The 27,921-nt window shown below is 38.6% G+C and overlaps 1 protein-coding gene across 8 annotated transcripts; it reads left to right on the forward strand.

The window, feature by feature from the left end:
* MDM1 (Mdm1 nuclear protein) lies at nt 1-27,821 on the forward strand. Of its 8 annotated transcripts, none has more exons than XM_017822183.1 (16): nt 1-516; nt 1,401-1,497; nt 3,744-4,096; nt 4,511-4,645; nt 6,400-6,555; nt 8,562-8,695; nt 10,816-10,915; nt 17,478-17,516; nt 17,883-18,058; nt 19,453-19,731; nt 20,696-20,707; nt 21,590-21,732; nt 21,849-21,949; nt 22,790-23,048; nt 24,101-24,169; nt 26,335-27,821. In XM_017822183.1, exons 1-16 carry the CDS (start codon nt 361-363, stop codon nt 26,439-26,441), a joined length of 2,316 nt encoding a protein of 771 aa, XP_017677672.1. In that variant the 5' UTR covers nt 1-360; the 3' UTR covers nt 26,442-27,821. The 8 variants fall into 8 exon arrangements, with proteins under 8 accessions (XP_017677672.1, XP_017677674.1, XP_017677673.1 ...); XM_017822185.1 differs by having other exon boundaries at nt 2-516; nt 6,400-6,543; XM_017822187.1 differs by lacking the exon at nt 1-516 and adding an exon at nt 865-957.
* The last annotated feature ends 100 nt before the right edge of the window (nt 27,822-27,921 follow it).

The raw sequence follows: 27,921 nt of genomic DNA on the forward strand, positions 1-27,921 counted from the left end.
TCGTTACAGATTGGTGCTTTCTCCTGTCTCACATCGACAGTAAAAAATTGTTGCTCACCAGTTACAGAGAGTCCCACCGGACCTAAACTCTGCTTGAGTCAGTGGGACTGGCACTGTCTGGCAGGGTGCTTTGCAGAGATAGAAGTGACAAAGCCCTTGCTCAAAGAGCTTACGCAGCTCTAGAGGCATCAGCGACCAGCAACAGGCTCTGCTAACAGGGAGCGCAGGGGAGGGTCAGCAGCCAGGGGCAACGCGGATATAAACAGACTGCCTGGACCGGTTTGGGTCAGTACGTCTATCCGAGCACTTTTTTACCACCCTCTCACTTCTTTTTATTTTGATACAGTAAAGCCAGTCAGGATGGAGATTAGAAGGAGGAAGGCAGTCAAAAAAGGGACCCCTGAGGGAAGATCTGAACAAGAAGGTGGATTAGGATCTCCTGACCGGGTGGCGGGGTCGGGTGAGGTGGCGAAGGCGGACCGGCCGCTGGCACGGCATCGCATACGCTCCAGAACGGTAAGAAGTCTTGTTTTATTCTTTCTCCAAACACTATTTTTGTACCAAAATACAGCTGCGTGCGCGGACACGTGATTTTCCCGTAACCAGCCGCTCAACATCCCCCCGGCCTTGCGAGGCATTAGCACCGGGTGCCCCGCCGTCCTGCATCCCCACACACACGGCGCTGGCCGTACAGCGCCATTATCCTGCCACAGGCGGGGGATCAGGCTTTTAATAAGATACCACGGCCCCAAGGACTGCGCTGCCAGGGGAAGCGGCGGCGGCCGCCGGCCAACATGGCCTTGAGGGCAGGGCCGGGAGGGGAAGCGGCGCGGTCGCTGCTGCGCAGGCGCCCGGCGAGGGGAGGCGAAGAGAAGCGAGGGGAGCCGGGCCCGGTCGGGCCGGGGCCGCGAGCGGCGGGGCTGCGGGCGCGGCTTCGCCATGCCCGTGCGGTTCGGGGTGAGGCGGGAGGGGACACCGGGCCCAGGGGGCGGCAGGAATGGGAGTGCGGCCGATTCTGTGGGAAAGGGGAGACCCCTGCGCCGCGGGCACCGGCCAATAAAGATATAAACAGTTCGGTCGTGCAGGTGACAGCGGGTCCAGGCTGTGCTCGTTCCTGGAACTGTTCGCTTAAAGATATAAATAAGGGCTGAGTGTTTGTTCCTTTGTTCGTTTGTTTTGGTTTTGTGGTTTTGTTTTTATTTTTTATATTTTGGTGCGTGAAATGCAGTAGTTTTTGTTCTCCGATGGGGGTGGGTTTGGAAGGCGCAGAGCAGCCTGCCAGCTTAGCTCATCCCGAGCAGCGTGTTGGTGTTTTTTCCACTCGGAGATCTGTTACTAACAGGAGCAGTGGAGCACGATATGCACCGGTGGCTTGACAGACTCCTCTCTGTTTGCTGCAGGGACTGAGTGAATATAAGAGAAACTTCAAATGGAGAAGCCCAGAATTTTGTAGCCCAGAGAAATCCTTGTGGGCAGGACTTCGGTCGGACCAGTTTGGTAAGCGCCTCTGGAAGCTGTCCACCTTGACTGCAGCCAAAGCCCAGAAAGGTTTGCCGTCATGAGTGCATGGCCACAGTAACTGGTGGTATTTGCAGTTTATGCATTTTGTACAGTTAAAAGTATATTCTTGGGTCATCATTTAGTATATGTTTTTGAACTCCATATTTTTTCTGGCTACACTGAAACTTTCTTTCTTTTAATTAGTGCTATTTATATGTACCCTGAAAAAAAGTAATTTCTGACTTTTAGTGGCATAAGCCAAGGCCCAAACAGATGCAGTGTAAACTCATACAGGGTGTGCAGAGAATGATACTGGATTACCTGTGGTGTATGGAAACAGTAAGTAGAATTCCATATTTCGCATGAGACTAACTTGGGGCAAGGTTTGATACAACATAAAATTGTTCTGAAGACTAACAGGTACAGCTGACGGAAAGAAAAGGACAACCATTAAGTCTGGGATTTAAGGATTGTAGACATTGTCATGGCAGGGAAATGTGGGGATAGGAGTTCGAAGACGGAGGAAATAGCATCTGGATTGAGAGGCCTGTAGGGAGTTGAGGAGTAGGAGTAAGCTGGACAGTGATGGCAGCTGTGATGCTTTGAAGAGTAGTAGTAAAAGATAGTAATTATTCTAGTGGCACAAGGCAGATTAAAAACAATAAATTGTGCAGTTCAGTGCAACTGCACTATGCAGTCTATGTAATTAAGACTACAATGTATTGATTCCTACAATATGATAAGTACTATAAATTATTGCCTAGTAATTAAGAACCAAATACTGGGAGTAGGCTTTTTTTTTAGTCAAGATGGTAGACATTTTAATAAATAATTTAATTTTATCAAAGATTATTTATATTACTGCTTTCTTCCATTACTGCAAAATGTATCTTTCTTTAACCTTGCTTTCCCTAGCACACGGGTCTGTGTGTGGGTACCTGTATTGAGAACTGTAATTTTCACAAATTCTGAAATGCTTAAGCATACAAACACATTAACATCTTTTTAAAATTGCAATCTATGCCTATTTTCCAGTCAAACTAAACTGCAAATTTTACAAGACTTGCAATAAACCCATGAGTTAGCAATACAGCAGTTTCTCCTCTTTCTGATGTTGTAGTGGTGGTTTTGTGCATGCTTGGTTAGTTTTTCTATATATTTATGTTAATTTTCTTTTCCCACCATTTAACCACCATATCTTTAAATGGCACTGTTGGAACAGTGGACTTGCAGATTGTTATTGATAATTTACTTATGGTTCTTCTTGGTGAAACACATAGTTGGCAGTTTTAGGAGTCGCTTGGAACATCACTGCAGAAAGTTTACAGCTGCAGGTGCTCAGAGGTCCTTACTGCTACTTTTCCAGTGTTTTGCCACTGGTATTATTTCCTATTCCCTGTGTGTATAGTCAGACATCCAGACATTCTGTATATCTTTCACCATAGGTTGTTCTCTCTGTGTTGCTTCTTCATGAGATAGGAGTGGCTCTCTCTCTCTCCTAGAAAGTATTTCTTTAAGGCGTAAGTGAATTTCACTTACTTTTCCATCACAGTTGAGCACTTTGAAGTGGATTCCTGCTTTGAATATGTTCAGTCATTCAATACTCTTCTTAAAATGGTGGGGTAATTTTATTTTCACCTGCCTGTGTAAAGGCCAGCAATTCTTAAAAATAACTTGATACCTGGTTTTCTTACAAAGTATTTTTCTATTTTTGGAAATGTTTTTGTGTTCGTACTGTAAAAAGGCACCAGGTATCTGAGATGGTGCTAAACTGCAAGGTGGGTGGGGATCTGTCACAGTCATTGAGAACCTGTTCAGCAAGGTATGTTGTGCACGAGTAATGAGAAGTGCTTCTAGCATAATTTATGGCTGCAGGTTGTTTGTTCTGTATCTGTGTTAGCCACATTCTTTTTGCTGGTTGTGTTAGTTTTCTTCTTGTTCAACTCCCAGAATCAACTTGCACAAGATTGTCCTGTGGACAGTTTTACTTTATAGGGTTTTATCCAATATTGTCCTGGAGCACCATGTTCCTGTCTTTTTAGTGGAAAGTCATTTTCAGATAGGAAAGAACACAGAACTTCACAGCCATGCCCATAGTTCATAGTCTGTCATTGCTCAAAGATACGAAAACAGTGCTTTCTAATAATTAGTTGTATGATAAACTTTCAGTTTATTATTGTAATAGAGTGATATTATGTCTTCAGTAGAATGTTTTTGTTAAACCTAATGCGCTTTTTTTTCAGGAATCACTAGAGAACCAAAATTCATTTCCAAGAGAAGGGTACCTTACTATGATCCACAGATTTCGAAGTCCTTTGAATGGACAGCAGATTGTGATTTGAATGACCCACTTGAACCTGAAGCTGCAGAGTTGCACACAGACCACAACAACAATGATGTGAACCAGGAAGAAATTGAAACAGTAGAAGGACCCAGACTCCCCCCAAAAGTTCGGTCACACTTGGTAGATTCTAGCGGTGAAACAGCTCTTGCCCTTGCAGAGAACAACATGAAGAAATCACCCTATGAAGCTCCACCAAATCAAAATGAAGCATTTTCATCTCCGAAAAAGGAATTAGAAAAAATGGGTAATGGGGTAAGGGAATATTTTTTTTTAATTGACCAGTATAAAAATTGCTAACAGTGTTTTCATGCACATGCTCAGACTCTCTTGTCTAACTCTTTCTTTAGTTGTGTATTTTGGTACTCTATGTTGTAGCTTCTCTGTTGGGAGGGCAGTACTTTTGAGATCAGATTTTGGTGCTACTTAATTCAAGAGGAATTTGCTCTTCTTTGCCATCGCTGTTGTTTTCAATTAAACTAGCCAATAATATGTAAACATTTTGGGCTTGGTGACTGTAATGAGAAAATGTACTTTGCATTAATTTTGTTCATAAAACTGAAATGCCAACGACTGGTTTGAAAGTGTGTGTTGAAAGATGTCTGACTTGTAAAACATTGTAGGAAAGGCAAGAATCATTGTTATATTTTTCTTGTTTTATGTTACCAGCTTCACAGAGCCCTTCAGAGGAAAGCAGACTTGAATATTTCACGTTTAAATACTTTCCCTAGAAATTCTGAATATCAAAGCCAATTTATCTGGAAGAGTCCTCATGAAAAGTCACCAATACTTGCAGCTGAACAGGTAACTTTAAGGAATCCAAAAAGTAAATTAATACTTCCTTTTATGTATCAGCAGAGTTGCTTACCTTCCAAGATTTGGGTTTTTCCTTTTTTGGTGGGGGAACAACAAACTTTAATGTTGTTACGTGATTTCTTTTTTTTTCTCTCACTGTATGAAAGTGCATTATAATGGGATTTATTTCCATGTGATTCTTTATTGTGGTCAGGTCTACTTATTTGTTCTCCTTATGCCTGATTGTGTTTTATTCTGTTTGCATTAATTTACCTGTGTTGTCACAGTTTCTTATTGTCAGTCTCCATCTCTGTGCACATGTACTTCTAAGCCCTAAAGTGCGTCTCTGCAGTGGTTTTTTCTTTTATGAGAACATTTTATATTTAAAAGTGGAGTCTTCCAATTTAAAGATACTCTTCTGGCATTTTACTACATCTCATGAGCTTTGGGGTTTTTTAGGGTTGAAAATGCTATTTCTAGTCAGACCACAAAGAGTAACTGATCGTGAGACTACTTTGTGTTTTCAGTTAATTGTTACTGGGACTGGGACTTGAGAGACTGTTTTTACAGTATAAAATAGGCACTTTTGCTTTTATTTTGTCTTCTGTTAGTAGGATTACTAGAGTTGGTGCGCTCTCTCTTTTTATCCACAGGTAGCAGATTTGTTCAGTAACAGCTTTCAGGGGAAGTAAATGTTGATACCTAAGATCAGTCACTGTCCTGTCTTTTTCCGTTGAAGTGCCAGGCAGGTGGATTTACTATAAGATATGCTTCCCAGCAGTCCCTTATCCAAGGAAAACTCTTTGAAATGCATGACGGTAGTATAGAAGTCAAAGAATCCTTTGAGAAAGAGGCAGGTCCCAGAAAGTCACCTTATGGAAAATTTCAAAGAGAATTCTGTTTGGTTCTGTGTGGAATCAGTTCGATAATGTCATTATTGATGCTTGTTTATCTGCCTTTTTCAGAGGATAGACTTTGAAATCTAAAACAGCAAACTTTTTATCATAGCTTAGAGAAAATTTCATTATAAAAATGATACACATTAACACATTAACGAATTGATATTTTTGATGTTGATATGACAGAGAATATACCTGAAAACTGAATAATGACAATACCTTTCCCTTGAAGAGATTCAGTGAAAATCTCAACGTTATCAAGTCAGACCCAAATTCTCATAGCAAAGCTGGGGAAAATGTGTGCTTGTCACACATGGCATGGTGTTTAAATTCAGCACTCCAGCAAGATACTCGACCACATAGCAAATTCTCTACCTTGGTTTATAGTACTATATTGATTGGAAAATAATGGATTTTTAATTTACCCAGCCCTAAGCATCCAGCTCTAGAACACAGAGCAGTTGTCTGCTACTTACGGACTGGACATGTACTGAGGAGGCGTAGGGAAGTTTTATGGCGTGCCTTTCAAAAAGCATGATTCTGCATACAACTCTGAAGGTGAACTGTCTTCCCAAATAAACAAAACCTCTGATAGCAAACTTTAGTAAGAACAGCATTTGATCACAGGTTTAACTGTGTCTGACTTGATCACTTTTAAATTTATTTTCATCAGTTTTAATTAAAATTTAATTTTAAATTTTTCCTGGATTTGTCCTAAGAGTTCATGCTGTATTTTACCCACAACTATCTCTCTGCTCATACATGAGTGTATTGGCGTGAATCAGTTAACAGATTTTGAAAATTTACTCTCATGGTAAGCAAATCTCACTTTTTTCTTTGTTTTATTTTCTTTCTCTCCCCAAGGTTATTTACAACACAAGGAAATCCACACCTGTGGTTAAATCTCCTGCAATTACTTCTGAAACTGCATATGAGAGAAATTTCAAAGGGTCTCCTCCTGTTAAGGATCCACAAGAGAGAGGTGTTTCAGAAGAGAAAGAATTTCCGGTTTGTGAACAAGTAAATCTTTCCCTGAATGAAAGGCTTTAGTAGTACTTATATAGTTTTGATCTATTTTACAATGAGGTGGGTTTATTTTGAAATTTTTTAGTTACATTGTAGAGCCTTTGCTAATGACACTGGACTCAATAGTGGTTTTGCTATAAAAGACTGAAAATAACACTGTACAGCTCTGCTCTTTGGGGTTTCTGTAGTGGGTTTTGTAGTTTCTTTTGTAGTTAATTTTTTTCAGTTTACAATGAAATTTTAAGTGTGTATTTCTGAGTTTTCAAGTGGTTTAATTTATTTTTTTAAATATTCAATTCTTTTGTTCCCACTTGAAACTTTGTTTTTAGTTATTAGGACAGTTTCTGAAGTTTAAATCTCTGATTTATACTCTCGTTGCTACCAGTGTTGTCTCTTGGTGTGCAGGAGGGCTAAATGGGAGGTCTGGTACTTTTTGAATGTCATAAATTAGAGATAGTGTAAATAAAAAATAATGTCGATGTATGGAAATTGTTACAATTGGAACTGATTTTCAGCCAATAGTTGTAATTTGAAGAAACATGGAGGAAGGGTTACAGTTAATAAGTTGAAAGGGTAAGTAATTGTATGGGGCTATAACAGGACATTATGTAGCCTATGTAGATTCTGTTACTCAGTTCAAAATATTATCATCTTTTGTAAGAGTAAAAGACATTTTTAAATTTCTATTTTTAAAAGACATTAAAACAACAATTTTAAATGACATTTTAAAGTAAATTTTAAATATTAAAATGTCTTTTATGAAAATTTGGCTGTCTTGCATTTCCTTGTCTTGCTGTTGACTTGTACAAACTTCAGTGGACATTTAGGAAACATTCCTATGTCATTTTTACAAGATACATGAAATGAAATGGAATTGTTTCAGACTGAGACCTTCTAAAAATAGGTGAGAGCAATTTAGAGTGCATGACTGAACCTATTTTGCAAAGGGGATGTACGAATGTTTATTTTTGTAGCAAGCTGCCAAGTATAGTGTTGTCTAAACTCCTGCAGGTTAGCTAGCCATCCTTCTGGTACAAGGACCACAAATGAGTCTCCTCACTACTCATCTCTGTTCCTGAGAAAACAGAAAGGGCCACTGTCAGACAACATGTTCCCTAGGATGACTGCTGAGCAAAATGTGTACTTCATATGCAGGGCCTGTGGCTTAGTTTAAAGCCATTGGTACTTCTGAGGTGATTGTTGGCTTGGAGGTTTTGTCATATAAAACTCAGACCTGCCCAGTGCTTTAAATCCCATTTGGGAATGAGGAATTTTATGTCCCCTTTTGCCTCTTTTAGCAGATACAAAGAAAGCTTGAAAAGCCTGAGGCTTTCAGGAAGCATTTGTCTGGTTTTAATATTGGAATTTCAGGTTGTTTTTTGAGAACAGCTAATACAGTGAAGTAAGAGAAGTCATGAGAAGGGAATTTTGTTGAAAGTGTCTAAAAAACTGGTTGTTTATACCAGTATCTCTTCTCTGATTGGTATCTTGAAAGAGTTTTGGGGGATTTTGGTGGATTTTTTTTCCCTTGAATTTGAACAGTATCTGTGAGGATCTCTAGCAGAATCAGAAGTCATGCATGAGATTTCCAAGAGAATAAAATAAATCAGGAAAAAAGAATCTTTTGTGTAAAACCAAACAGATCAATCTAATAATTTGTAAAACATAATGGCAGGAAATAAAAAATTTGCCTTTTGGACTCAGGTTAGAATGTGCAGGTATTGTATTATTTTATTTCTGTGTTTCATGTTAATTTTGTAAAATGTACAAAACGGATCATCTAACTAACTGAATGTTGTACTCAGAGACTTAGCTTTGGCATTTTGTTAGTTTATTTTTGTATTAACAAAAGAATGTGATATTTTTGTTTGTATTAAATATGCAAAAGAGCTAACACTAAAATAAAATTAACTATTTGCAAGAGCTTGATGTCAAAAAGAAATATGAGGGTTTTCAGATTGTTAGCTAATGTGGTATTTTTAAAATTATCTTTGCCTTAGAGTAAGAGGGAAGAACCGTTTCAAAAACCAGCAGAAGATGCAGCAAAACAAGGGAAGTCAGAACAGAAACATCCTAAACAAAAAAATAAGCACCATATCAGTCCAAAGCCCCTCTCTTTACATACAAGTCATGGGTATGTATAAAATAGGAAAACCTAGACTAGTGAGTAGGTGTACAGCAGCCTAATATTTAGAATGATGGACAGTGGACCTTTAACCACACCATGGTATAGTTGCAGGGGCAAATGCCCCCTTGCAGCGCTGGGATTGTGTCCTGTGGTTACATCTAAACCTGGTGTTAATTTCCAGCCTCTTCCCTGGTCAACAGAAGTGGAAACTTTGTAGCCACTCCTGTTCAGTTGAACCTTGTGATGCAATAATAGTATTACTAATAAATTTAACGTGAATGAAATTAAATTGGTGCAGTGCTGCTACTAAACTTTTAGCAAGTCCTTCAGAAGTCATAGTCACCTCTCAAACTGCTCTCCTGTGCTTGCTCCACACCTTAAAACTGTGGTAATTGTACTTGATCTCTGCTTTTTCTGGTCCCTACTGCCTTCTGTCCCTGAGTAACAAAAGCAGACACATGAGGTAAAGAGGAGTAGAGAGATCTGTCCCATTTAGGGTGATCTGACAAGCATGGAAATGAAATGAAATTGTATGTTACTGAGCACTATCAAAGTATCTTTTTTTTCTGCCACATGCCTACATTGCGGGAATTGAACTCATATTTCCATTTTATACACATCTGAGATATGTCAAAAGAAATAAAGGGCAAGAATAGACGTGGGCTTTAAAATGCAAAAATGAACCATCTCTCTTGTCTTTGTGCTTAATATATGTTCCAGGAATTGCTTTCATTCTTTCTGGCAGTGTTAAGGCATTAAATTAAAAATGGGAGAGGAGACTTACTGAGTCTTAATGCTGTTGGATATTGGGAGTTGATTACAAAATTCTGTGAAATAAAATTGCTTTATGAAAAAGTAAGCGGATATAGTGTAGCTAAAATCTTTAACTCTTTGGTTTTCTTAGCACTCTGATGTGGTGGATTGTAGTCAGTTTTGCAGTGAGTACTGTGTAAAATTCTTGATCAGATGGTGTGGCTCTTTTCATTTAAGGGTGAATTTCTTCCTCTTATGCCTTCAGTGTGATAGCATAAGACAGATTTTTCTTAAAAAATCACTGGGCAAATAGCTGTCAAAATGTGCAAGTTCTCAACATGCAGACAGAATGCAAGCTGTGTTGCATGGCCTGCTTTTGCAGAGTGACTGCAATCAAGGCATAGCAGTGATGTGTTTTTTGAGCTAATCCATTAGTTTTGCAACCAAAACTGAAAAAATTCAATTGGTTTTAAAGAAAGAGACATATTGAAAGAAATTTTGAGTATAAAGGGTTTGTGACCTTGGTATTTTTCTTTTGAAAAGGTGCTTTTTATTCTGTGGCTTCAGGCTTTTATGACCTATTTCTGAAGAAGGATTTAAAAAGAGGGCTTTTTCACCCAATGCTGAATATATTAAAATAAAGTTAGTAATGTTCTGAAGCAAGATTAAAACCAAAAATGTCTTTAGATTTAAGCTGATACATCCACAGTTCAGTGCTTAAGGAAGTACTACTCGTTGCTTGCTATAGGTTAGATGATGTTAATTTTTCTGTGTATGTATGTGTGTGGCAGAAGGGAAAATGAACCCATCTTTTCAAGTAAAGAGGCCTTTTGAAGATCAAAGCCAGTAGGACATAGTTAAATGAATTATACTGACCAGTGTTCTGGAAGTCAGATGTTTCTAGCCCCAGCAGTTCACCCCACCCATATGCAGAGTGCCTTTAAAGTGGAGTTCATAGAAGGAAATTCTCAGACACATTAATGCCAAAACAGCATTTTTACTTAAATATACCTTTATTAGCGATTTGAGTCAAGATGCTGCACTTTACATTGAAGTGATTGAGGCTTATGTGTGTATCACGTTCTCCTGATTTGGCTGTCAGAGCAAAAGCTTCAGGTAAAAGTGTTGTGAGGAAAAAACAGTATGAATATGTACTTAAAGGGCCACCAACTGAATGAGTTTTTTTTCACAGCTTTCCTAGTTGTGTTGGTTTGAGTTGTTTGTGCATGTGTTTTTCACATCTCACTGGCATGTAAGTGCAAGTACATATGTGTTTATTGATGTAACTTTAAAAGTGCTCTTAAAGAGTATTCTAGATATCAAGCTTTACCCTTTCTGTCTTTTTTTTCCTCTCCTCATTCTTGATTTCTTAGGAAGATGAACACTGAATATAGGTCAAAATTTTTGTCCCCTGCCCAGTATTTCTACAAAGATGGAACTTGGTCTCGTATTAGGAGTAAAGTTCACAACCAGGTGAGTACTCTTAGAAAACCTGAAGCCTAAGTATGCTTTGTATTTTGATTTTTAGATGCAAAAACTTCGAATTGTGGTGTTTATAAGATAGAGTTTTGAGATTGTAATGCTAATGATTCAAGCTCCCTAAGGTGAGTATACAAAGACAATTAGGTTCTGACAAGTCAGTATAATACATAACAAGAAAAAAAAGAGATGGTGAGACTTAAAAAATATATTAATGTGACATCCAAAGTGAGGGAGGAGTTTTGTTTCCCTTACAATCAGAATCATTCAGAACAGAGTCTCTTCTGGCAGGTAATCTTGCTATTGATGTTCAGCCCAGTTTTAATAAGTAGAAGTGTTCAAAATACAGAGTTGAATGATAGGAGATTCCAAGGGAATAAAAGGAGAAGGCCACCATAGTATCAGCCTAGATCAGCTTGATGGTCAGGCTCAGTTTCATAGCTTACGATGCTGAATCCATTCAAAGCAGTCAACTGAATTCAGTCATACACAGCATAAAATTGACAATTTTTCTTGCAAGTTTCAGCCAGACCATGTATTTCCTTGTAGTTATTCAGTAGCTGCAATCCATATTACACTGTGTAGGAACTCATTTGACAGAACTCTGAAAATGGTGGGCAGCCTTTGGACCATAGGATTACTTAGCAGCATTATTAATTATGATTTCCTGAGATAGTTAAGTAAATCAAAACCCTTAGTGTGCTAAGAAACTTCTAGAGCTAGTTATGCAACTCTGATTTCATTTAATTGACTTAGGTTTCTCCCAGCTGATAGAGGGAGCCTTTGTGAGACACTGCACTGCTAACTGTGTGGCAGGTACTTGGAAATGTGAGTTTTCTCACCAGTCAGGACTAAGGTGATGTGGAAGGTAGAACTGGAGCAGATGGTTCTAGGATGCTGAGCTTTGAGAATTTGCAAATAAGGTTCTCTGAGAATTGCAGGAGTAGTGTGGTAGCATTCAGTTCTGTGTTTTCTCACTGGACTTAATCTAGAAGGTCATTTTCATTTTAGGCAGAAGGAAATATTTTATAGAATACATAAAAAGTACGTAACGAGGAATAGGTCTCTAAGTTTAAAGTATATTGTAGTATAAGATGATTCATAATCAGATTTTGTATATGCATGCATGAGATAATCCATTCTGTGGAAACAGCCTCAAGAGAATGTTAGAGGACTGAAAACAAGCAACAGTTTTATATGTATCAATACATGCATTAGATTTACTGTAACTGAGGCTGTAGAATATTGTGAACTATTGCATGCAGCCTAAGTGGTATACAGAACGTTTCTATAGAATATTATATCATTTTTCTGGCATGTAAGATTTTAATTTGTTCATATTGCATCAGTAACATTCAAAACAATAAGGAGTGGTGCTCAGCTTCAAGAGTGACTGAGTTGTAGGCAAATAAAGGGAAAGGGATACATTGCCTTGAGGTATATTGTGTTTGTGGCACAGTAAGCTGGGAGGAGTCACTGCAGTATAGTCAAGGGAAAGAATGAGGAGACTGCAGCTAGAGAATGGATGTTTAGCTTTACATGCAGCATTTAATTAAGGATTTCCCACACTGTAGCAAAGTGTTTTGGGTGTGTCAGACTTTTCCACGGAGATTTTCGTGCTGAAAAGGGAATTGCAGGAAACTAGAAAGAAGTTACTTGCCAGTAGGCATGAAGAATTAAAAAAAAGAATTATTGTGATTTTTGGGGTCTTCTAAATGAAGGAATTGTGCTGGGTAGCTGGAAGAGCCAAATTAATTTTAAGACTATAATAACAAATATTGATGACAAGTGTGCTTTAATTGCATACACGTTTTCATGTGTGCATATCTACATTAGATCCTGGTATGAATTCATATAGAAGAGATTTTTATAGTTGCAATTACCTGTCTCTGTTAGACTTTAAAATCACATGCCTGTCAGGGTTTAACCCCAGTAAGGAGCTGAGCTCCACAGAACCAATTGTTCACTCCTGCACAGTGGGATGGGGGAGAGAATTTGGAGGGTAAAAGTGTAAAGGGGTAAAACTCGTGTTGAGATAAAGGTAGTTAAATAGGTAAAGCAAAAGTCATGCATGCAAGGAAAGCAGAACAAGGAATCTCCAGGAAAGCAGGGCTCCATCACATGTAATGGTTACTTGGGAATACAAACGCTGTCATTCCAAATATTCCTGCCATCCTCCTTTCCCCAGCTTTTCTTTCTGGGCACAGCAAGAATATCTCTTTGGTTAGTTGGGGTCAGCTGTCCCAGCTGTGTGCCCTCTCAGCTTCTTGTGCTCCCCCAGCCAGTTTGCTGACAGGGCAGGGTGAGAAACAGAAAAGGCCTTTTAGCTCCATTCAGCAACAGCTAAAACATCTATGTTGTCAACTGTTTTCAGCATAAACCCAAAACATAGCCCCATAGGAGCTACTTAATTTAACACATATGACTTGTATCATAAAGAAATTTATCCCAGCCAAAAGCAGCGCAGCATATCAAACCAGTTTTGCTAATAGACAAAGAATAATTAATTGTGTGAATGTGTTACTGTGTGGGATATTTTCTATATAGAGTTCTTTAAATTTGGTATTATCTTATTATTTCCATATGTATCATTGAGGGTTGTAATTCTTAATAAAGCTTTTTGTGGGTAGAGGGAAAGCAAAGAAGAAGGTTAATGCTTGTAATTTTCTGGTCTTCAGGATTGGTTGTAAGAAAAACAAGCTTAAATCTTAAAACTTCTGTTAACACAAGAATAAAAATCCTGATAGACCTGATTCTTGGCCAGGCTTTTTTTTATCTCCTCTCTGTAGGATCCGTCAATATTTGTGTTCTAAGAATGATAAAATGGGATCCAGTATGGCAATTCCAAAATGTTGGAAGTCAAGCAGATAAGGCAGAAGCCTGTCTTGGCCGAGCTGGGATCTTCTTTTGGAGCTAAGGCAAAAATGGAAAGTGTATGCCCAGTGGAAGCAAGGTTATGTGACACGGGAGGACTCCAGAAAATCTGTGTGGCTGAAGCTCAGTTGAAGTTGAAGCTGAACAGTACTGTGTTGGATAATAAAAAGAGTTTTTTTAAATATGTTAATAGCAAAAGGCAGTGCAGAAACAACACTGACCTGTTACAGAATGAGGATGGTCACCTCACAAACAGGCATAGACAAGGCAGAGATCTTTAATGCTTTCTTTTCCTCTGCTTTCAACACTGGTGATGGGCTAAGGGGTCCCAGTGCCCTGAGCTGAAGGACCATGTCTGTGAGAGTGATAAACTGCCAGTTGACCCTGAACTTGTGTGGGATCTACTGCTTGAACTGGATCCCTGGAAATCTAGGGGACCTGATGAGGTTCCTCCGAGAATACTCAGCTGAAGGGTGATTGTCATTGCAAAGCCTCTCTTAATGACTTTTTCGAATGATCTTGAGAATCTGGAGAGTTGACTGCAATTGACTTGAAGCTGGCTAATGTTGTCCCAATTTTCAAGAAGGTCAAGTCAGATGACCCTGGAAACCATAGGCCTGTCAGTCTCACTTCAATTACTGGTAAAATTATATGGAAGATTATCCTGGGAGGTACTGAGAAACACCTGAAGTCATTAGTCACAGCCAGCATGGCTTCATGAAGGGAAAGTCCTGCTTGTCAAACTTAATTTCCTTTTATGACAAGGTAACCCACCTGGTTGATCACAGGAAACCAGGTGATCTAATCTTTTTGGATTTCAGTAAAGCTTTCAATACTGTCTCTCACATGATTCTTCTGGACAAAATGTCCAGCACACAACTGGATAAACACATCATGTGGTGAGTGACCAATTGGCTCATGGGTCAAGCACAGAGAGTAATAGTGAATGGGTAACATCAGACTGGTGAGTTGTCCCTAGTGGTTCCACAGGGCCTGTGCTCTTCAACATCTTCATAAATGACTTGGATGTGGGACTGGAAGGGATACTGAGTAGGTTTGGTGATGATACTAAATTGGGAGGAACTGTTGACTCCCTCAAAGGCAGGGAGGCCCTGCAGAGAGACCTCGATGAATTAGAGGACTGGGCAATCATTAGCTGTATAAAGCTGAACAAAGACAAATGCCAGGTTCTGCACCTGGGATGGGGCAACCCCAGATGTTTGTACAGACTGGGAAATGAGATGCTGGAAAGCGGTGCCGCAAAAAGGAACCTGGGGGTCTTGGTCGATGACAAGTTGAAGATGAGTCAGCAGAGCCCTGGCAGCCAGGAGGGCCAACCGTGTCCTGGGGGGCATCAGGCACAGCATTACCAGCTGGTCAAGGGAGGAGATTGTCCTGCTCTGCTCTGCACTGGGGCAGCCTCACCTGGAGTACTGTGTGCAGTTTTGGGTGCCACAGCATAAGAAAGATATTAAGCTATTAGAGAGTGTCCCAAGGAGGAAAAGCCATATGAGGAGCAGCTGAAGTCACTGCTGAGGAAGAGACTGAGGGAAGACATTACAATCTACCGCTTCCTCACGGGGGGGAAGAGAGTGGGGGACACTGATCTTTCTGGTGGCCAGTGACAGGACCCGAGGGAATGGCATGAAGCTGTGTCAGGAGAGGTTTAGGTTAGAAGTTAGGAAAAGGTTCTTTACCCAGAGGGTGGTTGGGCACTGGAACAGGCTCCCCAGAGAAATAGTCAGAGTACCACTTGACAGAGATCAAGAAGCATTTGGACAATGCTCTCAGGCATGTGGTGTGACTCTTGGGGGTGTCCTGTGCAGGGCCAGGAGTTGGACTTCGATGATCCCTGTGGGTCCCTTCCAACTCAGGATATTCTATGGTTCTGTAAGATAAGAGGACTGAATGAAATATTCATTCATGGTCGAGACGTAAGAAAGAATCCAGCCATATGAGAAATATATTAACAGCAGATTAATGAAAGTCTGCATAACTTGAAAAACAGTGCCAAGTGCATTGATTTTGTTGTAAAGCAACAAAGGTACTTTGGCCATTTACAGTACAGGCTGTCCAACAGTTCTTTTGGTTTCTACATGATTCCACACCTTTTCCCATACTAATGAAATGTTCTTCAAAACTGTATCTAACCTCTCTACATCTGGTGAGTTGTTGACACTCACCCTTACCAAGGGTGCCTACAGAATATCTCTAGCTTAGCATAAGTACTTAGATGATAGGCTCTGCTGATCCAGTCTTGTTTCTGCCTTAGTTGGGACCGCACATGAGTAACTTTGGGTCCAAAGCAGAGTTTCTGAAGTTCTGAGTCCAAACAGGCAAATGCCATAGTAGAATCCTGGTGTGACCTTAGCCATAGTGATTACTGCTAGACTGCTTCTCTGCAATTTATTATTAAGCATTTCTTTTCAGCAGTCATATGAAAAAAAAGTCACTTTGAATTATGCTTTTGAAAAATTAATGTGGGCAATTAATGATTACAGTAGGGCTCTCTGGGGCCTGTGTCCTGCTGAGTTAATGCTGCCTCCTGAGTCACTGAAGGAGATGGTTGTCCTTTGTACTTCTTCACAATTCACTGGAGACATAGTATTCTTCCTCCCCCTGCAGTACCCTGTTGCTCTGGATTTATATTCCTTCCGTTGTGGCTATCATAATTAATTTTTCATTCTTCTACTTAAGACGAGTAATCCAATAAATCACTTGCACATCAAACTTTAAATTCCCCTCTGAAAATGACAGGCATATATTTTTAATGGGCTATTCTTTGCGAGTTTAGTGGGTCAAATTGTGGATGTTAGCTGGATATCCATCTGCTGCATCCAGTTACTTTCAGTGGGATTAGCAGAATTTAGCCCACTAAGAAGGAATGATGTGAAATCTATCATGAAAGAAGAATAAAAAAGAAAAGCTAGGAAAACGGGCCAGGGAAAGTGTCAGTATTACTTTCCTGCTATTTTACAAAATGCTTATTTCCTGCGTACCATTTTTAGTAAGCCAGAATTCACATGGTATCACAAAGTTATTTTTAATAAATTAAATATAAAAATTTTGTTTTTCCTTTTTCTTCTTGCACTTTAATTGTGTTTGGGTGAAGGACACAAGATAGCATGTGTGTTTAAATAGTCTTAACCATAAAAATTATAGTGTATGATGTCTGAAGAGAGGGGTTATCACTTTTTTATTTAAACTAAAATTGAACAGTTTTGTGTCTCATTCTTACAGTTACTGATAGCCTAGAATGAATAATTTTGATATTACGTCTTACATACAGTAGCTCCAACAGTTATCAGCTTCTCACTAAGATGAATGTAGCTAGAGACAGTTGCAGTGTTTGCAGCATACAAACTCAGTATTGTACATGCACATAGATCTGTTAACTTGAAATAATTATAAATTAGTGGTGAATGTATTTTTTAGTATTTTGCTGATGCTTAGGAATCTAAATTGATTTCCTCAAGTTGGCAGAAAACTGGTGAAATACCAGTGCTGATATATTTGTTTTAGAGCTTTTTATTGAATCTCAGGGAGGCAGCATAGAGCTATGTTGGCAGGCTTTTCGTATTTAATTTCTTAGACTGAAGTAAAGTTACAAGGGTGATAGTAACAATACAATGTTGAGAGAAAAATAAGAAATTTAAAAATAATTCTGTATTCTTCTCCTTAGGCATCTCAAAACACTCTAAATTCCATGTGGTATATGGAGGTTGGTTGCATAGAAATTCCTCTTTCAGTGTTTAGAGCACTGTGTCTGAGCGCTGATGGAAAGACTAGAATCCAGCATTAAACTTATTCATAGTTACTGCATAAATTTTTGTGCTTATGGAATGAATAATTAACAATTTTGCTTTGGCTTCGTGGCTCAAACATGCTTACTGAATATATGCTTTTGTTATTTTTGCTTTCCTTTTGTTACCTTTTTTGCAGCATGCAGTGTTTGTGCTGTGGCTGGCCCTGTATTATGAGTAACTTGCCTTTCTCTTCTAGCTACCAATAGCTAATGCAAATACTTTGTAGTCGGCTAATAGCGAACTTTAAACAGACATGCAACTTATGAAACTTTGATGTATAGGTGAGAGAACTTCGAGAAAGAGCAAAGACTTACAGGCAACGAGTAGAGGGAACACACTTCTCCCGATACCATTTCAATCAGATCCTGTCTGATAATAACAGTCTTTGGGATGTGTCCTCAACTTCCAGTTCAGAAGAAGGGATCAGCAACAACATCAGAGCACTAGATCTTGCTGGGTAAGGTCATCATTCCTGCCTGTTATTCTGCAGCTTTGAAACAGAGCAAAATGCTGAATATAGGCTCATCAGATGTGTGCGATCTTGGATGTTTGACTGCGTTCAAGATGCAATTGGACAGCGTGTCCAGAAATCATCTAGGCTCTCTTTCCCCATGGAGGGTTGGACTAGTTGGTCTTTTGGGGACCCTTCCAACCTGGGCTGTTCTGCAATTCTGTGATATGCAAAGTCTCTGGAAGAGGTGAGGGCATTTATCAGTTGCTGTGTGCTCAAATGGAAAATGAGGCACAGTCCAGTCTTCTGGAAGAAGAGAAAGTTATATAATTCTTCACAAATGCATATTTAGTGTGGCAACCTTAGTCTCATCAAATCTGGAAGATTTTTGCACTGAGTCATACTGAGGTAATACTCTTCTTTCCACTGGAATGATATGAAATTTGTTTTGTCTACTTAGATGTTATTGATATTCTCATCAGGATTGGTTAATTTTGTGGTTGAATCTTAGACACTGTTTAGTTTGGAGCTGAAAACCTAGGAACTGGAATGATGTACATCCATTTTCTCCTTTCTTTGAAGGCTATCAGAATTGACAGATATTAAATCCCTTGCTAGGAAAATTCAGAATTAGTATGTTAGTAAAATGTACAGACAGCTATAGCTGAAACAGGGAGGGGGAAAAAAAAGTAATTTGTGTCTTCTCTGAGATTTGATATTTAAGAACAAAGCCTTGGATGCCTCTGTATTCCACTGTAGAGTGCTGTACACACACTACTTGTGTGTCAGAGATCTACCCATTTGCATGACTGTAACTCTAATAAGGGTTGTGGGATGACATGTAAAATAATATTTATTACAATGTAATTTGTTAAATGTGGTGTAAATGTTTTGGTCTACTGGTTTGTTTTCTTTTCCTGTAAAATACAGATCCTCTTACTGATCTCATTTCTCTGCACTGGGCTAATTTGCACTGATTTCTGTCAGCAGTTGAGAGTTTAATACTTTGAAAAGTTGGGCCTGAAGGAGAGTCTTCTAAACTTCTTGGCTTTTAAAAGTATGCCATCAGAGAGTCCCTTTGTGCAGAAATAATTATTTTTTAAGCACTTATGATAATCTAACTTGTTGTTTAAATTGAAAATAGAGCACTAATTTACATTGCATTTTTGGAACTGGTAATCCAGAAAGAGTCTTCATAGACTCTAGTTTGAAAACGAGTTGTTCTTAAACATCAGTTGAAACTTCAGTGGCAATTTAACCATTCATTATGTCAACTGTACTACTTTTTAATATCTGAGCTGTACTTTTTGCAAAGGACTGAACTGGATGAATGTATTCTACATAGAACACATATATCGTGCAAATCAGTGATATGAGATGCTGTGTTCTTTGTTACCTAGAGTTTCTGAAAAAGAGGCTGTACCAAGCCCTCAAGGGCTACAGCAGCCTGACTCCAGAGAACAATCACACCAGAATAACACTGGAAAGAAAGACATGTCAGATGCTTTAACTGTTCCAGTCAAAAGACGTTTAGTTTGGGATGAACAAGAAGATACTGAAGAAAGAGAAAAATGTCAATCAACAGAAGAGGAAGAAAAACAAGATGAACAGGGTGCAGTTGTGGCTCAGCAGTTAGAAGAAAACAATAAGGATGCCAAAGAAGATATGAAAACTGAAGGGTAAAATGGAACATTTTAGTGATGTATATATGTATGTGTGTGTGTATATATATATATATATTTTTTTTTCCTTTAACAGCTCAGAAATTTGTAGGTTAACTAATTTATGTTTTAAAACTGGATTTAATTAAGAGAAGAAGTTGGTTTAAGTTGGTGTGACACTATTTTTGTTTTTAACAGTATCATAAGTAATGAGAAAGTTTAAGACATTGAGCTGGTTGATGGAAATGGATCCATCATTAGGAATACTGGATTTCTAACTTACAGGACAGGTGTTTGTAGATGCATGAGCAATTCTAATGTTTTTCTCCAAAACTATAAAATTTGCAGTATGAGCCTCTTGGAACTGAGTATTCATTACACAGCAGCCAAGTTCAAGTTTAGTGAAAGTTAAAACTCACAATTTGCTTCAAGTTGACAACGGAGGATTGATAGGAGTGAAAGGATAGGATACATGCTAATCTTCACAGAATCAGAAGGATTGGAAGGGACCCACAAGGATCATCAAGTCCAACACCTGGCCCTGCACAGGACCATCCCCAAGAGTCACACCATGTGCCTGAGAGTATCATCCAATCTTGTACTTAAGCATCTATTTGAAAAAAAAAAATCATGAACAAAGATGAAGGACTTGGCAGAAAAAAAAATAATTAGCATCCATTAATCACTGATCTTTATGTTACTGAGCACAGGTTGGAAAAAGGTGGAGGGGTGTTGGAGGAGTATTTATAAATGATGAGAGATCAATTCAGCATGTGTGTAGTACTGTATTTGACAGTTCAAAGATCCAAATTGTATTTAGTTACAGAAGTCTCTGGCTTTTTGCTGTGCAGGTTTTGCATACCTTTTTTTTTATACCATATTTTAGTTTAATAGATATTTAAATCTCAGTAACTTTGACTCTTGTTACCATGCAATCTAAGCATTTTATATTCCTCATTTGGTTTTATTTTTGGTGTTGCAGCACTAATCAAAGGTAAGGAGCTGTGATAATCTCCTTTGGGAGTAATACCCTGTGTGCAAAACCCAGACAAAGAAAAATTGAGATGCTAGATCCAAGTAGAAATTAAGTGCAGACTTTCAAAACTATCATCTGGAAAACCCCTCTAAGTTTCTCTGCCTCACTTATGCCTCTGATTGACATTGAAGGTTTTCTTTCATCCTGAAATATGGTTCTATGTCTGCTGAGATGTGTGCTAGACTTGGCCATGCAGAGCAGCTTAACACTTGCATGTTATCTAAGCCTTCTTGAGAGCTAGAAATGAGGAATTCTTTGCCTAGATTCATCTAGCATGCACTGAGAGGAGCAGGTTCTTTGCCCAGTGTGGGTGTGCTGCCCACCTCCTTTTGAAATGCACCTGGAGGAAGAATGAAGTGGTAGTGCTGATTTATTTAATAACCTGGGGGCTATAGCGATTACATACATGTGGGATATTTGATTTCAGTTCGACCACATTGACTGAAAAGTGTCAAACCCACACTTCCATCTCAAAGGTGGCAACCAGATTCAGGGTTTTTCTGGGTGAATACCTTTTCCAACCCTCCTGCTGAGACTCTGTATTGTGTAGCAATAGGGGTTTACTGGGACAGAGGGAGCCTGCATTTGCAGCTTGAGACCATTTATGTATTTTATCCATTTACACAAAAAAATTAAAATACACAAACTGAGGCTCAAGGGCTGGAATCCAGGACTCCCCTTTTCAAGCAGATATTTTAGCTGTAGGCTGTTGGGGTTTTATGGCCTTAACTGTCTTGCCTTAGGCTTCCTTGTAGGAGTTGATTAGAAACAAAAAGCTTGATTGCAAGACTCCTGAGTCCTTAGCTAGTCCTTTAATAATTTCTCTTTTTTTTTTTTCAGTGAAAATTTAGAATTGAATACTTCTGCAACTGTGTCAGATTCTTCTGTATCCTCAAGGACTGGTGGCAGGCTTCCTACTCCAAAGCTGAGAGCTCTTGGTGGAACTCAGAGGACTCATCATGATCGCACTACCCCAACTGTTGGTAAAAAGACTTCTAAATGCAAAGCAGTATTTCAAGAACTGAAGAATAAAAAACATATATGAATCAGTTTATTAGGTTATTTAATGTAATACAGTATTTTTCATCTTCTCCAATAGGAGGTACAGTTTTAGTGTCTCCTCCTAAATTCAAGTTTTCATCTTCACCACAGAGAAAACGAGACTTAGGAACAGACCCTTCGAAAAGAAGGTCCTTCCGGGTGAGCCAGAAAAGACACTTAACCATTATGAATTTTAGGAATGTGCTGTTTAAGTAATAGTGAATAATTTGTTTGATACATCTTTCTCTTGAGTAGTCATTTGCTATCCTAAAATTCTCAGTATCTGTGACTGAAAAAGGCCCATGTCTGAATAAATAATTTTTTGAGGGTATCAAGCAAAGGGGTTGAGACTACTGGAGCTGTTGATTTCCCCATTAATGTTATTGTAGCCACTGACATAGGGCACAGCTCCAGACTGCTTGATTTGAAAGAAATTCAAGAGAGAGAGGTTGGGTGCTTATGTACAAGATAGGTTAATGTGCCAGAGTAGTTTCACTCTTCCTTTCCTTTACTTTCATGCTACTTTTACTTAGCAGCTTGCATAGTTACTAAAAGAAAAATAGAAACATTTAGTTGTCATTCTCAAAATTGGGATACTTTTTGTCAAGTTGTGCTTGGTCTGGGTTCTACAGAGACAGCTACCATTCAACTGCATACATCCTCTGTAGTAAGTTCTGTAATAGAAGCAGATACAATCACATGAGAAGTTGGTTATGTTGTTTCAAAATCTAAAAACACAGTTTTTTGTTGTGAGGAAAAGAAGCTCTTGGTTTGACCTGATTAGATTACTTTCAGACCATGTTAAACACTTATTATTAGCAACAGATTCTCTTTAGGCTGTCTCACAAGTTTGGAATACTTATTGTTTTATTACTCTTATAAGAAGTGTAACTGTAAAGCCAACATTTGCTGCATATGTGAAGATCTGTACTGTAAGACTGTGTATGAGATGCTGGGATTTTGTGGGTTTTTTGATCCTTTTTTTTCTTCTTTCTATAGCCTGACATGAAAATGAAAGCTGTTTCACTGTTTAACTCTCCACCTGCTGGGCTGAGAACTGTGGATCCTCTGCCACTTAGGCAGGATCCGTGGCCTCCTAACAGGGTTGCTGATGAGCAAGTTCCTCTTGCTTCAGCTCATCAAGAACATTCCTCTGCAACTTCCGTGCTCAAGTCAGCAAAAAGCTCCTCTGTGCCTTGGTGGAGTCCCTCTCATCGTATTCAAGGGACTCTCAAGGATCCAGAATTCCAGCATAATGGTGGGTTTTGTGTATTAACCATCTTTGTTAGAGTGCTGCAGGATGGAAATGACCACACTGCAGTATTCAGGCCAAGAGAATGCTGAACTTGCTGCGTTACACTTTCTACAAAGAATGTGTTGTTTGTAAACGAAAGCTTTTCTACTGTATGGTTAGTCTTGCTGAGGAAATGTGCACAACACTCCACCTTAGTTTCAGATTCCACTAATATCATTACATTCTAGTAGTCTGTCTAATTTTGCCTTATGAGTTTCAATAAGTACTTACCATGAGAATAATTTGGTTTAGCATAAGCTCCTCTAATTTTTAGTATCTAAGCTACAACTGGATGCTTTAACACTTCTCCAGCTGCAATTGCCAACATCAATGTGTAACTGAGACCTTTATGGTGCAGTATTACTTTGCAGGAGTTTTCGATTTCTGAGAGATAAGCTCCTTAAATATTTCTGCAGGATATGGAAATAAAAAAGTCACCTATAGAAGATTTATTGGATATTGAGAAAAGCCTTTTCTTGGCTGAGGAGGAATTTGTGCTGGAGCATTTCAGAGATTGTTAACAATGTTTAAGAGTACTGAGGATGTAAACTGGATTAAGAAAAGAATCCTCCCCCCTTAGTCTTCATTCCAGAAAGACTTTGTATAGCTGCTTAAGGTCCCACAATTCTTGCTCTCTTGATTATAGAGATTAGCTCAAAAGTAGTATTTCCATTCTAGAATGGAACAAGTAGTTGTCCAGTTAAGTGGGAACATGAAATCCAGAGAATTTCCTCAGAAAGAGGTTCGAATCAGTGCTGGATTCTAGCTCTGCACATTGAGTGCAGTTCCTTAAGTAACTTGTAGCATGTACTAAAGAGGTGTCTTGAGAAGAATACAATGGAGTAAATTTATTTTACCTCAGCTTAGAGTCTGGTGGATTTTTGGGTATTTTTGCTATTAATAACACTCTTGTTTCAGAAATAACGTTGCAACATTTTTAAATATTCTAAAATGAATTACTATCCTGTATCTATTTTGAAATTATTCAAAATTGTGCCTTTGACTTTTTGTCTTAGGGAATCTTGGCAATCCAAAAATGAGAACTTTCCAGTTGCCCCTTCGGGAAAGAAACTGTAATGATGAAGGTATTTCTTGTCCCAAAGTATTATTGTATATCATATGTATATAATCTAGATTAATTTTAACTTTTGCATGAGTGTTAGAGATTTTTTGAAGCAGTAAGTAATACTGGTTTATGTGTTTGCTTGAATAACTACTGCATTTTTTCATCAAAATAATTTAAAAATGTTCATCCTAGTAATCTGAAATTTGAACATGATGATATAGTGTAGCATGAATAAACCATTAAATGTGACTGAGCATTAAATAGACCATTGTGGCTCAATATGTGGCTTACTGTAGGTTGCTTAGTTCCATACCTAAAATTGTTTCCTCCCCACACATTTTAAGCCTCTGTGTTGATAGCAACAGAAGCAAACTGCAAAATGATCACAGCCCAGATTGCAGCTGCAGTAACTTTGGATGCAACCTAAAACATACCACAAACCTTCAGATAAAGGTTTTGCTTGTGAGACTTTAGCACCAGATGTGCAGCATAAAATGATCCCCTGACTTTAATTTTCACACCTGTTCTCTGCTCAGTGTATTACGGATACTTAAGGCATCCTGCTATTCCGATTGCTGTTTTGGCCTTTTTTCTGTTTTGTGTAAAGTTAGTCTGGGAGAGCAGCCAATGCACAGCCCACCAGTGCATCTGCTTGGCCCTTTTGTAGGCAGACACAAACTCTTTCAGTAGCATGAGTCAACCAAGGGCACTGTAGCCTCATTAGCTTGAGCTGCCATATACTTTTTCTTAGTGTGATGTCTGAGGTTGAGCTTGGCGCTGTGCTATTGGCACTCATGTTTGTTTGGTTCAGATGAGATTATGGACAGACCAACCTTATATCTGATTACAGTTTATTTATAGTTATACCCCAGAACGACCAACAGCTTTTTTCTGTACCCCTTGTGCTTCCTTTGCTCCTTGGTTTTAACCAAGTTTCAGGCCGATTCTCTATCTTACTCATTGCAGTTGCCTGAAAAATATGTGGGTTGTGCAGATGGCTCAGACAAGAATCTGTGTAAATACATAAAACATGCAAAATCCTGTAGTACTCTGCAGCTTCCCACAAGCTTTGCCACACACAGATTAAATGTTGTAACTGCTGTGTTATTTTTTTTCCCCTATGAGCTGAGTGATGATGTATGAGCTTTCAGAAACAGATTAAATGTGCCAGCTCACAGATATTTTGTACGTTCATATTTGTTCATGTACATACAAACCTGGGAGTTATTCCAGTGACATGTCTGTTTGCAGAAGTGCAGTTAGCAGTTTTCTCATGCATGAGAATATAGTTGTTATGCATAGTGTCTGAGCCTATTTAAGAATTTAGAAATGCTGCTAAAAAGTTAATTCAAACACTGACAAAGTAGAGGTGCCGTTTGGATTTAGTTGAGGAATTTTTTCTTGGGTTATTTTGTTGGTGAGGGGGCTGGAAGGTAGTGATACAGTTCTTTTTAATCCATTTGAGGAAAATGAGTATAATTAAGGATATTTTTCATAGATAGCATCTTGACAGAGCTGTTGCAACATTTTAATAATGCTGTTAAAGAATTATAGTGTGCTTTGTCAGACAAGCAATTGATCAATTTTAAGAGTTCTACTGTGTGTGAAGTGGACCTTGTATTCAAATGGAAGACCCTTCCAAAGTATATTTCTAAAGCCTACTTCTTGTTGTCTTTGTGATAAATTTTTTTCAGAATACACGTTTCTTTCAACAGCTTGTGACACAAGTTGCATTTGGCACAGAAGGACTCTTGGCAACATGGGTTCTGATATTTTAGTCACGTTATTCTAAGGTTATCTAAGAATATATTACTGTCTGAGTCTAGTCTATACAGATTTCAGTGGCAGAGGAACAATTCCTGAGCTCTTCTGACACAGGAGAGTAAATGTAAAAATGACTTGGAGGATTGGGTGACACTAGGGATCTCGTTCTGAAGTTTGTCAAGAGTTGGGCTTGTAACTCTCTTAAACTTATCTAACATCCTAGAAGCTTTCTAGTGAGGTTCTTCTCCAGCACATCAGATGCCAACTAATTGCATTAAAGTGTATTGTGGTACTATTTTAACATTCATTGTGAAAGAGGGCATAAAAATATTTACACTCTCAAAGTCTGCCAAGAGTGTCAGCTGTGTTTTGATATGTATATTTAATCTTCCTATTTTTCCCTTATTGCTTTCCCCACAGATGACAGGTTGTCTCAGATCTCTGCTCGCTCGGCAGCATCTAGCTCTCTTGCATCTCAGATACTGGAACGAGCTCAGAAGAGGAAGGATTTCTGGGGCAAGACATAGTCTCTTCCCACCTGTCGTGTAGAAACTGTTCTGTAAAATGATTTATCTTTTATAGTTTGTAGTGTACATTTAAAAAAAAATGTGATTGTAGATCACATGTTAATGCTGCATTCTTTCACTTTACCACTGATATGGCCCAAGTTTTAGGGCTTGCCATCCCAATTGGAAATTAAGTATTTAAACTGATGTTGAAAATGAATGTCCTTTATATCTGAGAGTTCAGTCTTAATTCACTATGTCTCTACAGCCATATGAGGCTTTTTTTTTTTTTTACTGTGGCACCTCTTGAAACTGAGATAATTATTTTTTTATGGAAACTGTGTGTTACTTTTCAAGGTATTCTGCTGCAGTCAGGCAAGTATGACCTGGAACAGTATTCAGGGGCGACACCATCATTTATCAAATACCTCAGTTGCATTATTTTAACTAGTTATCTTAAAGGCAACAATGGTATATTTGTTTATGTCACTGTATGAATTGTCACCACAACACAGTACTGTGACAAAAAGTTACTTTTGCTACTTAACTGTCTTTAACCTGTTACAAAAAAATTCCTATTTCCTAATGATGCAAACATGGAACGTACAGGAGTTTGAGAAAAGGACATGAAGCATTAGAATTTGTTTGTTGTCCACAGATTTTTGGCCAGGAAGACTATTAGAGTTCAGTGTGTGCAGTACTGCAGTTTGTCAGATATACTGATTTAAATGCTTGTCTTGTGGACTGAGACCACAAGATGTTTACTGTTAATTTCAGCTTCTCTAGAAAAAGCAAACTCAGCCACCTTAACCAGTGGTGTTCCCCAGCCCCTCTTCAGACTCAGGTATTTAGGAGGAGTTGATTTCTTAAAGTAATCTCAAAAGAATGGTTTTTTTCTTGACTTTGACATTTTAATTACCTCTTATCCTAGTTGCCTGTTGCAGACAGATTGATACTGTTATGACTGTCACAGTGAAAAGTGTTTGTGATTTATGCTGACAGCTCATTTTATTTTTCCAAGTGATGCAGACAAGTTAATATGAAGTAGAAGAAATGAGTGGTTAACAAGCAGTTTGGTTCTTGTGTGGCTTCAAGTTTTAGTATTACTTCATTTGGAAATTTTATACAAGAACAATTTGAATTTTGTACATATTTGATTACATTTCGATTTTGTATGCAATTATGTATGCATATTGCTGAAAATAAAAAAGATGGTTTGATTTGTTTTTATGGAAGTTATGCTGGATAATTTTCAGGGCTTATTACATTGGCACTTCTCTGTTTAGTTCTCTTTTTCACCTGTTCAGCTGGAATATCTGTGGACTTACGAAAGCCAAGATGTTACCTCAGAAATCTTCAGAAAGAGTAATTTATTAAAGCTAGATATGCTGATACCTGAAATCATGACTGACTGCAGATCCTTTAAATGGTGACCTGGAGCAGATGGGTGCTACACAGGCTGGATAGGCTGCAGTGCCCAAAGGGTCAGTCCCCAACAAAT

The sequence above is a fragment of the Lepidothrix coronata genome, unplaced genomic scaffold (assembly GCF_001604755.1).
Source record: "Lepidothrix coronata isolate B3197 unplaced genomic scaffold, Lepidothrix_coronata-1.0 Scaffold95, whole genome shotgun sequence".
Taxonomy (NCBI): domain Eukaryota; kingdom Metazoa; phylum Chordata; class Aves; order Passeriformes; family Pipridae; genus Lepidothrix; species Lepidothrix coronata.